This window comes from Oryctolagus cuniculus, chromosome 12 (genome assembly GCF_051225735.1).
Source record: "Oryctolagus cuniculus isolate XC-2025 breed Fujian yellow rabbit chromosome 12, ASM5122573v1, whole genome shotgun sequence".
Taxonomy (NCBI): domain Eukaryota; kingdom Metazoa; phylum Chordata; class Mammalia; order Lagomorpha; family Leporidae; genus Oryctolagus; species Oryctolagus cuniculus.
The window spans coordinates 78,784,565-78,798,500 of record NC_142878.1 but is presented as its reverse complement, the minus strand read 5'-3'; the positions used below and the strand labels follow the sequence as shown (position 1 = coordinate 78,798,500).

At 43.3% G+C, this 13,936-nt stretch overlaps 1 protein-coding gene across 2 annotated transcripts in view; it reads left to right on the top strand.

The window, feature by feature from the left end:
* Nucleotides 1–13,936, top strand: part of NEDD4 (NEDD4 E3 ubiquitin protein ligase) — a 146,975-nt gene that overhangs the window by 10,015 nt on the left and 123,024 nt on the right. Inside the window, exons 2-4 of one of the 2 annotated variants that reach the window (XM_051821964.2) lie at nucleotides 9,829–9,902; nucleotides 13,569–13,647; nucleotides 13,743–13,781. In XM_051821964.2, coding sequence (XP_051677924.1) covers nucleotides 9,829–9,902; nucleotides 13,569–13,647; nucleotides 13,743–13,781 — 192 coding nt within the window. The remainder of the gene's footprint in view (nucleotides 1–9,828; nucleotides 9,903–13,568; nucleotides 13,648–13,742; nucleotides 13,782–13,936) is intronic. The other variant, XM_089310395.1, reaches the window with a different exon arrangement.

Genomic DNA, 13,936 nt, shown 5'->3' with positions numbered 1-13,936 from the left:
GCCTCCTGCAATGCCGGCATCTTTTGTAGGTGCTAGTTCCAGTCCTGGCTGCTTCACTTCCGATCCAGGTCCCTGCTAATGTACCTGGGAAGCTAGTGGAAGGTGGGCCAGGTATTTGGGTCCCTGCACCCACAGGGGAGACCGAAAGAAGCTCCTGGCTTCTCCCTGGCCCAGGCCCAGCAGTTGCAGCCATTTGGGCACTGAACCAGCAGATCTCACTCTCTCTAACTCTGCCTTTCAAAGAAATATATCTTAAAAAAAAAAAAAAAAAACTCATGGAAAATGTGTATTATAAAAAAGTATGCATGAATTTCAAAATTTTCTGCACCCAAATAAGCATATCTTTTCATTTCTTCCCATAAACTTCTGAAGTACCCTCCTGGTTACCATTTTATTTGCTCATTTTTGCTTCTTGCATCGTTGGCTTTCCATCTGGGATCACTTTTTTTTTTTCTTCATCTGAAGTTCTCATCTAAAGTTTGTTTAACAGAGTGTTTGATGGTAATGATTTTCTGAATTTTTATTTTTCTCTGAAAATGTGTTTCAGTTTGCCTGCCTTCTTTTGCCTGGGTGTGGGGAGAAGAAAAAGCATATGGTAAAGTGTACATATCATATATATACGATCTGATGATTTTCAGCCTGTGTGGCCAGCAACCTAATGAAGATCTAGAATATTTCTTTCACTCCAAAATAGTCCCTTGAGCCCTTGTCCAGTCAGCTGCCGTCTTCTCTCCATCAGCAACCATCGCATGGGTGACTTTTGCCCATTCTGGAGCAGCACATATGTGGAACTGAATACTGTGTACTTACTGATTTGCTTACTTGAGAAGTGGGGTGGAAAGAACAAGAGCATTCTGCCATTCACTGGTTTACTACTCAAATGCCGACAGTGGCCAAGCTAAGCAGGCTGAAGTCAAGAGATGGAAACTCAACCCAGGTCCCATACATAGGTGGCAAGGACCCAGCTACGTGCTCCATCGTCACTGTTGCCCCAAGATCTGCATTAGCAGGAAGCTTGAGTCAGGAGCTGGAGGTAGGGGTTGAACCCAGGTACTCTGATATAGGACTTGGATACCCTAACTGGTATCTTAATTACTGGGCCAAATGCCCACTTGGCTTTTTTTTTTTTTTCCCCAAAGAAACCTTTTATTTAATGAGTACATTCATAAGTACAACTTTAGGAATATAGTGATTCTTCCCATCATACCCGCCCTCCCACCCCACTCCCACCCCTCCTCCTCCTCCTCCTCCTCCTTCTCCCATTCCTAGTCCCATCCTCCATTAAGATTCATTTTCAATTAACTTTATACACAGAAGACCAACTCTGTACTAAGATTTCAACAGTTTGCGCACCGCACATGTGTGTGCACACACACAGACACAAAACTGAGAACAAGTTTTACAGTTAACTCTCATAATACAACTCATTGAGGATGGAAGTCCTACATTGGAAATAAGTGCACAGTGACTTCTGTTGTTAATTTAACAATCAACACTCTTAGGTATGATGTCAGCGATCACCCAACCACTCTGGTTTTTAAAGACAAAACAAAACAATGGTTTGAGAGCCATCCATGTGGTTGGTTCTGTCAGTAGCTCAGTCTCAAGCAATGCCTTAACCCACTGCACCAAAGGGCCACCCCCAACCCCAGCTTTCTTTAAATGTGCATGCTGGGAGCCAGCAGTTGGTGGCTCAAGTAGTTGGGTCACCTATGTGGGAGACCTGAAGTGGGCCCCCAGCTGCTGGCTTTGGCATGATATAGTCCCAGCTGTTGCAGGCACTGGAGAGTAAGCCAGTGGATGGGTGCCCTCTTTCTGTCTCCTTGCCTTTCGAGTAAATAAAAAATAAGTAATTTCTTTAAAGATTTTGCTGTTGGTGGCAGTTACATAGCGTGCAGAGGGAGGTTCCGTGTTCTGAAGGAGGAACGTGCCTATAACTGCGTTAACCATGGCAGTTCCTTCCCTCCCCCGTGCACTGTTCCTGTGGTTCCTAACATCAGTGTCCATCAGAATCACCTGGAGAATGATTCAGAAAGGGCAGGGCCTGAGACTCGGCTCATGCAATGGATTCCCACGTGATGTTCGTCCTGCCGGTCCCACGGGATGCACTTTGCAAGCCTCTGCGCTCTCCCGAGTGTGAGGATTCTGGCCGTGTGTTATCTAGGTTATTACTGTCGAAAGTTCCTGAGGAGTTTTGACTCATTCACACAAAATATTTAGCAATCATATACCTTTGCTTTCCCAATATACTCCTGATTTCAGTTATTTCCTGGGGCAGGGCTGGGCTGGTGTTTTAATTTTTGTAAGGTATTTCAAATAAATTTATACATCAGAAGAGGCAGCCTGCTCTCAACCCATAAATTGGGAAAATGGTCACCATAAATTATATATAGTCTGTTGCTTCCTGAAAAAGAAAATACATCCACCCCTCCGACTCTAGCAATTTTTTTAAGCACTTATCCAGTGTTTACATTATTACTACACACTATATAAATGCAGCTTCATGTGCATCAGTGTCCCGTGTTCACTTGTACATTTTTGTGCTTTAGTTCTCTGCACACCTATCACAGACTTTGCAAACTGTCAGAGCGTGACGCTGCTCAGTGCCGTGAAAACTCTGTGTTTATGTAAAACTAATGCTGTCCATGTCCTTTCCCTCCCTGTGATAGGAGGCGGCCTTTTGCTGGGCTGCGTCTGGCCCACCTGCTCCCACTACCTGTTGTGCAGTGTCACCTGGAGCTTTCCACTTGCGGGAAATTTCCTCTTCTGTGGGAAATTCCGCTTCCCTTGTGGGAATTCTCCGCATCTCTTTTCTGGGTTGAATCCAGTTTCCTTAATCTCTTGTCTCCCTTCTGCCCAATTTATTCCCTTATTTGGTGGCGTTCATCTCCTGTATGAATGGGCAGGTACTGCTGAATGCAGAATTTCACAGTCCAGTGAGGAGTTATCATTTCCCTGTGGGCGTCTCCTGCGTCCGTGCTTAGAGCACGCCTTCACTCCTTGGGTCACGCAGTTTCCTGGGAGAGGAGGCCTCCCGTCTTCGCTAGGTGGGCAGAGATATGGCCATCAGTGTTCTTGAACAGGTGTTGGGGGAGGAGATGGTAGGCTCCCAGAGCAAACTCTTTATTGCTTTTAATAAGGTGTCGTGGGGCCAGCGCTGTAACATAGCAGGTAAAACTGCCACCTGCAGTGGCGGCATCCCATATGGGTGCCAGTTCAAGTCCCGGCTGCTGCACTTCCCATCCAGCTCTCTGCTATGGCCTGGGAAAGCACTGGGTGATGGCCTAGGTCCTTGGACCCCTGCACCTGCATGGGAGACCTGGAGGAAGCTCCTGGCTCCTGGCTTCGGATTAGCCTGGCTCCAGCCATTGTGGCCATTTGGAGAGAACTTGCAGATGAAACTCACTCTCTCTCTCCCTTTCTCTCTCTCTCTCTCTCTCTCTCTCTGCCCCCCCCTTCCTCCCTCCCTCTGTAACTCTGCCTTTCAAATCAATTAATTAATTAAAAGAAAATAATAAGATGCCCTATTCCTTCCTTCAACCACTTCAGAAAGGCAGCCTCCCGGGTGCGATGTGTTTTGCTGCGTGGGAGTGGGGGCCGTCCTCCAGATGGTTTGGTCTGGCCCTTTCAAGGCGACTGCAGGCAGGACGTGAAATTCAATAAATTTGGAGCAGGCTAGTTTTTAAGTTGATCATTTTGTGTGGCATGCAAATGATGATATAAATCTCCAGACGGCCTTTGGCGGAGAAGAGGTTCCCCATCTCAGCATTAGAAGATGCAAAGATAAGTTTCTGAGGCCCAAGAACTTCATAATTTTATTAGTGAAGAAAGGCATAAAGTTTATTGCTTCCAACAGATAATAGTATATGATGCATTGAGAAGATTAATTTCAACTATGAAGCCTTTTAGAAAAGACATTTGGGCTATGAAGAAAAGAACTTTTTGAGAAGAAAAACTAGGTAAAATGCACAAAATGTTTCAGAAAAAAACAAAAACCTTCAGGATGTCATTACTTTTTTTTAAAGAATTATTTTATTTATTTTGAAAGAGGAGTTACAGAGAGAGAGAGAGAGAGAGAGAGAGAGAGAGAGAGAGATCTTCCATTCCGCTAGTTTACTCCCCAAATGATCTCAATAGCCAGAGCTGAGCTGATCCAAAGCTAGGAGCCAGGAGCTTCCTCCATGTCTCCCACATGGATGCAGGGGCCCAAGGACTTGATCCATTTTCCACTGCTTTCCCAGGCCATAGCAGAGAGCTGGATAGGAAAAGGAGCAGCCAGGACTCAAACCGGCGCCCATATGGGATGCTGGCGCTGCAGGCTGGGGGTTTAACCCACTGTACCACCGCGCCGGCCCCAGGATGTCATTACTTTAACAGCGATTCCTATTGTTGCATATTTTCTTCTAACCTGCATTGATTGTACCTTTTTTACAGTTATCATAGAGTAGATCTGCAGCATTCTGATTTTTCCAGTTAGCATCATTAGTCTCATTAAGTAATAATTTAATTTCTGATAATTTCAGAGGATTCTGCTTGGATGATTAGAGGACTTTGACAGTGAAGCCGTAAGGGAATCTATTTTTTAATATTAAAAAATATATTTGAAAGGCATTGTTCCAGAGAGAGGGAGAGAGAGAACGAGCTTCCATTTACCAGTTCACCCTCCTCCCCAAATGGCCACAATGGCCAGGACTGGGCCAGGCTGAAGTCAGGAGCCAGAAACAAAACTCCACATACTTGGGCCACCTGTTGATGCTTTCCTAGGCTTATTAGCAGGGAGCTGAATTGGAAATGAAGCAACCAGGACACAAACTGGTACTCCAGTATGGGATGCCAGCATCACAGGTGGCGGCTTGACCTGTGCCACAGAGCTAGCCCCACGAATCTAGTTTGCATAAACAGTTAGAAAGTTAAACCCAGGGTATAGTGAAATTTTTACTTATTTGAGAGAGAGTGAGCACACGAGAGCATATCCATCAACTGGTTCATTCCTCCTATGCCCAAAACATCCAGGACTGACCCAGGCCAACACCAGAAACAGAATTCAGTCCAGGTCTCCTACATGGGTGGCAGGGACTCACCTACTTGGGCCATCACCTGCTCTCTCCTAGGGTATGCATTCGAAGGAAGCTGGAATTGGAAGCAGAGCTAGGATTTGAACTCAGACACTCCATTAGGGGCTACAGGCATCCCCAGCAGGATCTTTTTTTTTTTTTTTGGACAGGCATAGTGGACAGTGAGAGAGAGAGAAAAGTCTTCCTTTGCCGTTGGTTCACCCTCCAATGGCCGGCGTGGCCGGCGCGTTGTGGCTGGCACACCGCTCTGATCCGATGGCAGGAGCCGGGTACTTCTCCTGGTCTCCCATGGGGTGCAGGGACCAAGTACTTGGGCCATCCTGCACTGCCTTCCCGGGCCACAGCGGAGAGCTGGCCTGGAAGAGGGGCAACCGGGACAGAATCCGGTGCCCCGACCAGGACTAGAACCCGCTGTGCCAGCGCCACAAGGCAGAGGATTAGCCTAGTGAGCCACGGCGCCAGCCTCCAGCAGGATCTTAACCTGCCGTGCCAAATGTCTGTCCCCACAAGGCATATTGGAAAAAAAAATGTAGATTGTGAGAGTAAAGGCACAACAGAGGAATGGAAGGATAAAGAGTAACAAACAGTGGCATCTTCCAAGAACTTTGAGAGATGGAAAAACCTAAAGCCTTGCCTTTCCTCATCCTGACTTTAATGAATACTTCTTACAGTTTTGTCTAGGAGAGTTTCCAGTCAAGGTCAGCATGGTTGGTTTTTAATATCAAGAGCTTAAAAAAAAAAAAAAAAGTGGACTTGGGCCAGTACTATGGTGTAGCAGGTAAAGCTGCCACTTGCGGTGCTGGCATCCCATATGTGACCCTGCTGCTCCACTTCCAATCCAGCTCCCTGATAATAGCCGGGAAAGCAGCAGAAGATGGCCCAAGTGCTTGGGCCCCTGCACCCACCTGGAAGATGCAAAAGAGGCTCCTGGCTTCAGATATCCCCAGCTTTAGCCGTTGAGTCATTTGGGGAGTGAACCAGTGGATGGGAGCACTCTCGCTCTCTCTCTCTCTCTATCTCTGCCTTTCAAATAAAATAAATACATCTTTTAAAAAATTAGTGGACTGACCTTTTGGAGGGTTATGACTGCCTTTCTTCAGTAATGATCATATGCAGATGATAAGCACTGTCCGAGCTTAGAAATGATGATACGGAGCTGGTGCTGTGGCACAGTGGGTAGAGCTGCTGCCTGCAGTGCCGGCTTCCCACATGGGTGCAGCTTCAAGACCCAGCTGCTCCACTTCCAATCCAGCTCTCAGCTGTGGCCTGGGAAAGCAGTGGAAGGTGGCCCAAGTGCTTGGGGTTCTGCACCCACGTGAGAGATGCAGAGGAAGTTCCTGGCTCCTGGCTTCAGATCAGCCCAGCTCTGGCTGTTGCGGCCATTTGAGGAGTGACCCTGTGGATGGAAGACCTCAATCTCTGCCTCTGCCTCTCTGTAACTCTACCTTTCTTTCTTTTTTCTTTTTTTCTTTTTTTTTTTTGACAGGCAGAGTGGACAGTGAGAGAGAGAGAAAGGTCTTCCTTTGCCGTTGGTTCACCCTCCAACGGCTGCTGTGGTCGGCGTGCTGCGGCCAGTGCACCGCGCTGATCCGATGGCAGGAGCCAGGTACTTATCCTGGTCTCCCATGGGGTGCAGGGCCCAAGGACTTGGGCCATCCTCCACTGCACTCCCGGGCCACAGCAGAGAGCTGGCCTGGAAGAGGGGCAACCGGGACAGAATCCGTCGCCCCGACCGGAACTAGAACCTGATGTGCCGGCACCGCAAGGCGGAGGATTATCCTATTGAGCCGCGGCACCAGCCCGTAACTCTACCTTTCAAATAAATCTTTGAAAAAAAAAGTGATGATACCAAGATAACATTATTTGCTATTGTCACTTTAAAAATTAAAAAAATTTTAATTTTATTTGAAAGGCAGATGGAGAGAGATGTTCCATCTCTGATTCATTTCCCAAATGCCCTCAACAGGTAGGGCAAGGCCCAGCCAACTCCAGGAACTCAATCTGGCTCCCCGTATGAGATCAAAGGCCCAAGTCTAAGCCACAACTTGCTGCCTCCCAGGATGTGCAACAGCAGGAAGCTGGATCAGAAGCAGAGCAGCTAGGACTCTGATGTGGGCTGCAGGCATCACAAGAAGCTATGGAACTGCTGTGCCAAGCACCCACCCCATATTGTCACTTTTGATCACTTTACCCCGTGAACAAATGTCTACTTTTTAAGACATAACAGAAAAGACTTTTAATTTTCAGAATTCAGTCTTGAAGATTTATACCTATGTAGTGTAAATAAATACTTCAGTGTGTATCTTCCCAGTCAGCTGGTGTAGTGAGAATTTGGTTGTGAGGGCCAATGGCATAATTCAGTTAGTTCATTTATTCCCCAATAACTTGGGGTAACTGTCTTCAGAGTTTTGGGAATCATCCCTCTTAGAAAACTGAAATTCCAACTTCGTATCTGGGTTTCAGTTCTTTTATTTATCTTTTAATGATTTTACTTATTAGAGTGGTAAAGTTACAGATGGTGAGATGGAGAGACAGAGAGAGAGAGGTCTTCCATCCGCTGGTTCACTGCCCAGATGGCCGCAACAGCCAGAGCTGAGCTGATCTGAAGCCAGGAGCCAGGAGCCAGGAGCTTCTTCTGGGTCTCCCACACAGGTGCAGGGGCCCAAGAACTTGGGCCATCTTTCACTGCTTTCCCAGGCCATGGCAGAGAGCTGGATTGGAAGAGTAGCCAGAGCTCTAGCCAGCACCCATATGGGATACTGGCGCTGCAGGTGGAGGATTAACCTACTGCACTACCGCGCCAGCCCCTAAGTTCTTTTATGTCTGATACCTAAGGATTTCCTTTCTTTCTAGTGAGATTAGCTGTGTGTTTAATTTTATTTGGTGACGAAGGAAAGTTACATTTCATTCAGCATCTCCAGTCAGGGTTTTTGATGTTCTCTCAATCTACCATCTGGGTTTCAGAGCTAATGGAATAGTCTGATTGCCTTATTTATGTAGTGAGACCTCCAGGGAAAGGGTGGTTGGAAGTCTTCCGACATGGAAGCAGATTAAAGTAAATACTCTATGATGTCTATTTTTTCTCCCACGCAGACCTCTCCTCAGAAGGAATGCAGGCCGCTGCTTGCCAGTGGAATCGTTTTGGAAAAGAATCAGCTTGCTATCTGTTGCACTGCAATATTTCATATTTGTGGATCTGAATACTGTTTTGCTTAGGTCCTTGTATACATAATTGAAAGTTGATCCAGGAGTTCCATTGGAAAGCAGGGGAACCATCACAACGTGGCGCTCCTGCATTACTGCTTTAGGACTCCTGTCAGCCTCCACTGCCCCTGACAGCAGAGTAGCCCTCTCCCTCGTTACTGGGGACATTGGGTGTCAGTTTGCGTGTTTCACGGGCATTCTCCGTGAGTTCTTGTATTAGGTTGATTATATTTTACTTATTCATCACTAGCAGTTCTTCATATCTTCTGAATCGTCATTTGTCTTTAGGTACTTCTGTGTGTTCCCTTGCTTTGTTCACTGTGCCCAGGACACCTTTTTGAATATAAAAGGTGTATAATTTTAATGGTGTGAAATCTAACAAATTATCCCATTAGGCTTTGTTTCTTTTTAAATCTTTCCTATTCACATGTCATAGAAAAAGTCTTGTGAATTTTTTAAAGCTTTCTTTTCCATTTTTAGACTTTATCTGGGATTTGGTTCTATGTGTGGTATAAAGATAGTGACAGAATGTTGTTCTTATTTAATTTTTTACTCATGAATTTTTAAAGTATTTATTAAGATTATAAAAAAATCAAGGAGGAAGACAGAATTATATTGAATTTGTAGGCTACTTTGGATAAAATGGTCCACTTAATGATACTGAATATTTCCATCCAGGAACATAGTGAATTTCTCCATTTATGGGGAAATATTATTTAGTAATATTTGATTCTTTTTTCTTACATATTCTTACATTTCTGTTAAGTTTTATTTCTGCATCTGACATCTGTTTACTTTTGATGTTTTTAAATGTGCATGCTGTTTCATAATGTTATTACCTACCTTGTATTTTGAACAGTTCTAAATGTACAGTAAAAACAACAGTGTAATGAACAACTGCATATACAAAATTGGATTCACAAATTGATAACATTTTTGCTTATTCCCTTTATTTCCATATACCAAAGGCAGTTATATTCAAATTTTTTATTTTAGTGACTTTCTAAGCCACTTGAGAATAATTTTCAGACTTTGACACTTTATCTGTAAATGTTTTAATATATTCTGTTAAAATAAAGACATTCTTACATGTAACTTCAATACAGTCATGATGTCTAAGATGTTTAATATTTTATACTTTATGATATTAACACATTGTTACCTATAGTTTAGTGAATGAGAGTTTGAAAATAATTACCTTTTTTTAGGCGGTTACTATAAATGAATATGAACTCTTCATTTTGTATTATGTACATAGCAACAATGATAAATTCATATTAGTTATACTTGGCTTTAGATTTCTTGGAAGCAGTGATAAATTCTTATTCAGTATAATAATGTGATTCTAGTTTTTTTGCTCTTTGTTGATAATTATATCATCTGCAAATAATTTAGTTTTGTTTTTTTCTACATAATTTTTATAAGATTTCTCCAATTTTTAAATGTCAAAATTGTATATATATATATATACACACACACATATATATTTAAAGACTTCTTAACTAAGTTATAGCTTCGTGAAAATAAACTAAAAATTTTTGTGTTGTAGGAGAATTCACGTATTGTGAGAGTTAAAGTTATAGCTGGAATAGGCCTTGCCAAGAAGGATATCTTGGGAGCTAGGTAAGTGTATGAGGTTGGTTATGATTGTAAAATGTGGCATTTGTTAATTTTTCCTAAACTTTGGTTAAATGAAAAATTCAATAATATTAAAAATTGTTACATTGTGTTTGTGGTGTTTAAAATTTACTAAATGTATTGGAGTCTAAACTACAGAATTTGTGAAGTTAGGTAAAAGCACAGATGGATTTCACATTTTTTTGCACTAAAATAACTTTATCTTTTAATTCCACTTTCCACAAACTTCTTGAACTCCTCTCATATAGTAGGGAAGTAAAAACACAGGATCATATCAGTTAGTGTGGAATGTGCGTTTGAGAAAACCCAGCACCCTCCTCATTCATGATGAAAACTTTCAGTAAACTACAAAAACATGTAAATATGGTTTAACATCTGAAAATTAATCAGTGTCATTTACCATATTACCAGAAGGAAAGAAAAAGAGACAGTCATTTCAATAGAAACAGAAAAGGCATCTGACAGAAATTCACCATGCTTGAAGGGAGGAGAGAACTTCCATTTTGATTATGGCCCTGTCTAAATAATGTTGGAGTTTGTGAACTCAAGAGGCTTCCATAGCCTTGGCAGCTGATGACAAGAGCCTCGGGTGATCACTGATGTCATAAATAAGAGTGTCAATTGTTAAATCAGCAACAGGAGTCACTGTGCACTTGCTCCCCATGTAGGACCTCTGTCCTTAATGTGTTGTACTATGAGAATTAATGGTAAAACTAGTCTTCAAACAGTACCTTATACTTTGGGTATCCGTGTGAGTACAAACTGTTGAAATCTTTACTTAGTATAGAGTTGATCTTCTGTATATAAAGATAATTAAAAATGAATCTTAATGGCCGGCGCCGCGGCTCAATAGGCTAATGCTCTGCCTATGGCGCCGGCACTCCAGGTTCTAGTCCCGGTCAGGGCACCGGATTCTGTCCCAGTTGCTCCTCTTCCAGTCCGGCTCTCTGCTGTGGCTCAGGAAGGCAGTGGAGGATGGCCCAAGTGCTTGGGCCCTGGGAGACCAGGAGAAGCACCTGGCTCCTGGCTTTGGATCAGCGCAGTGTGCAGGCCACAGTGCACCAGCCACAGCAGCCATTGGGGGGTGAACCAATGGAAAAGAAAGACCTTTCTCTCTGTCTCTCTGTCTCTCTCACTGTCTACTCTGCCTGTCAAAAAAAAAAAAAAAAAGAATCTTAATGAAGAATGGGATGGGAGAGGGAATAGGAGATGAGATGGTTTGCGGGTAGGAGGGTGATTATGGGGGGAAAAGCCACTATAATCCAAAAGTTGTACTTTCAAAATTTATATTTATTAAGTAAAAGTTTTTTATTAAAAAAATTCACCATGCTTTCAAGGTAGAAGCTCTGAGAACAAATGAAAATGCCCTGAACCTGATTAACACTATGAGAAAACCAGTAGAGAAAGACATCCTTTTTTTTTTTTTAAGATTTATTTTATTTATTTGAAAGATAGAGTTACAGAGAGAGATAGAGACACAGAGAAAGGTCTTCCATCTGCTGGTTCACTTCCCAGATGGCCGCAACAGCCAGAGCTGCACCAGTCCGAAGCCAGGAGACAGGAACTTCTTCCGGATCTCCCACGTGGGTGCAGGGGCCCAAGGACTTGGGCCATCTTCTACTGCTATCACAGGCCATAGCAGAGAGTTGGATTGGAAGAGGAGCAGACGGGACTAGAACCAGTGCTCATATGGGATGCCGGCACTTCAGGCCAGGGCTTTAACCCGCTGCGCCACAGCACCAGCCCCAGAGAATGACATACTTAATGGCAACCGGTTTGAATGCTTTCTGTTTAATCATGGGAATAAGGGAAAGCTGTCTGTTTTCACACTCTGTTCGACACTGTGCTGGATGTCCTAGCCACATTATATTGGCAAGGGCAAAAAAGTCATGCAGATCACAAAGGAAGAAGTAAAATTACCTGTCTTTCCAGAGAACATGGTCATACATGTAGAAAACCCTAAGAAATCTCCTAGAACTAAAATTCAGTTTTAGCAGGGATGTATGACAAAGTCATTGTACTAGATGGAAAAAGAATACTAAAGACCTCTGTTTATGGGACAGGCATTGTGGTGTAGCAGGTTAAGCTTCCACTTAGAACACCCACATGTGCCTCAGAGTGCCTGGGATTGATTGCCACCACTGCTTCGGATGGGTGCCTGGGAAGCTGCAGGTGACAGCTCAAGTACTGGGGTTCGTGCTACCATATGGGAGACCTGGATGGAACTCCTGGCTCCTGGTTTTGTCCTGGCCCAGCCCTGGCTCTTGTGGACACTTAAGGAGTGAATCAGCAGATGGAGAACGCCAGCACATTTCAAGAGGAGAACATAGTGCTTTCAGTACATGGTACTGCAACTGCAGATCTGTGTGGGACACAGTGAAACCTGTCTTCTATCGTACATCATACAGAAAATTATTAAAACCCCAAAACTATAAAACTTCTAAAAGAACTCATAGGAGAAAATTTGTGGTTTTCTGAGTTACACAAAGATTTTTCAATAGTGTCCGCACAAGCAGGAGCCACGGGAGGTGGCAGGAAGCTGCACAAGGAGGGTTAGCCACACAGCAGAGGAGGCTTCCTGGACCACTTAGGTTGGGGCAGGGATGGGTCTTGATAAATACCTGTATCTTGGGGTGGTTTGGATTTTTGTTCAAATAAAGTAAGAGGTGAAGGAAGTGGTATGAGGAATGAGATGGAGAGGGAGGGCATTGGTGGCCCAAGATTGTTGAGTTCCTGGGATACACAAGGAAAGTGGAAGAAATTTGGCTGTGGCCAAGTAACGTGTGCAAAGTCTTGTACTTTGCAAACCTGTGTATCACAAGATTGTCCATATCCCCATCTGACAAGCAGATGGGGATATGGAACACCATTAGTTTTAATGGCAAGGAGTTTATTTTTTAAGAAATGTTTATGGGGCTGGCATTGTGGCAGAGTGGGTTAAGCTGCTGCCTATGCTGCTAGCATCCCATGTGAGTGCCGGTTTGGGTTCCAGCTGCTCTGCTTCCAACCCAACTCCCTGTTAGTGCACCTGGGAAGGCAACAGATAATGGCCAAAGTACTTGGGCCTCTGCTACCCATACAGGAGACCTAGATGGAGTTCCAGGCTCCTAGCTTTGGCCTGGCTCAGCACCAGCCACTTCAGCCATTTAGAGAGTGAGCCAGCCAATGGAAAATAGTTTCTGTCTCTCTCTCTGTCTCTACTTTTCAAATAAATTAAAAAGTATTTTTTAACTAAAAAGAAAGAAAAACAAGAGTTTGTAGCCATGAGATTAACTTGGAACTACCTGGGGTCTTGTAAAACCAACCTTAGAGTTGTCGAAATAACCATCTGAACTCACAGAAAGAATGTAATGAAAATCAAGAATATAAAAGCCTAAATCAGTAACCTATGATTGAAAGGTTTCTTTTCTAGTTCATCATCAAAATGTTTTACTAACGTGGTACTTTAACTTTTTAAGAAGATGCAAAATCCACCACCCTTATTACCATGCCCAAAGAACCCTGACATTTAAGTACAGGAAATAATTGTAGAAATTGTTAACAGAGGAAAACGTTGGGAACTGTTTAGTTTGGGGACTCTGAGCTTGGGCTGAGCAATAACTGAAATGTCTGTTTTCTTTCTTTCTTTTTTTTTTTTTTGAATTTTTGCAGCGACCCTTATGTGAGAGTGACATTATATGACCCAATGAACGGAGTTTTTACAAGCGTGCAAACAAAAACCATTAAAAAGGTTAGATTCAGTGATATTCAAAAAAACTGCAATGTCTTTTGTTTGATTGTTATGGCAAAATGTTTTAAAGTTATACTGTGTTTATTATCTTTTAGAGTTTGAATCCAAAGTGGAATGAAGAAATACTATTCAGAGTGAGTATGCATTTTATTTTATTAAAACAAATAATGTTTCTCAATACGTTAGATTTACAAGTTCTCACTGATAATATTGTAAAACATGGGTATCCTCATGTTGACATGTGAAACATAAAAGTAAAGTACTGGGTAGGCAAAAGACGACTGTGAAA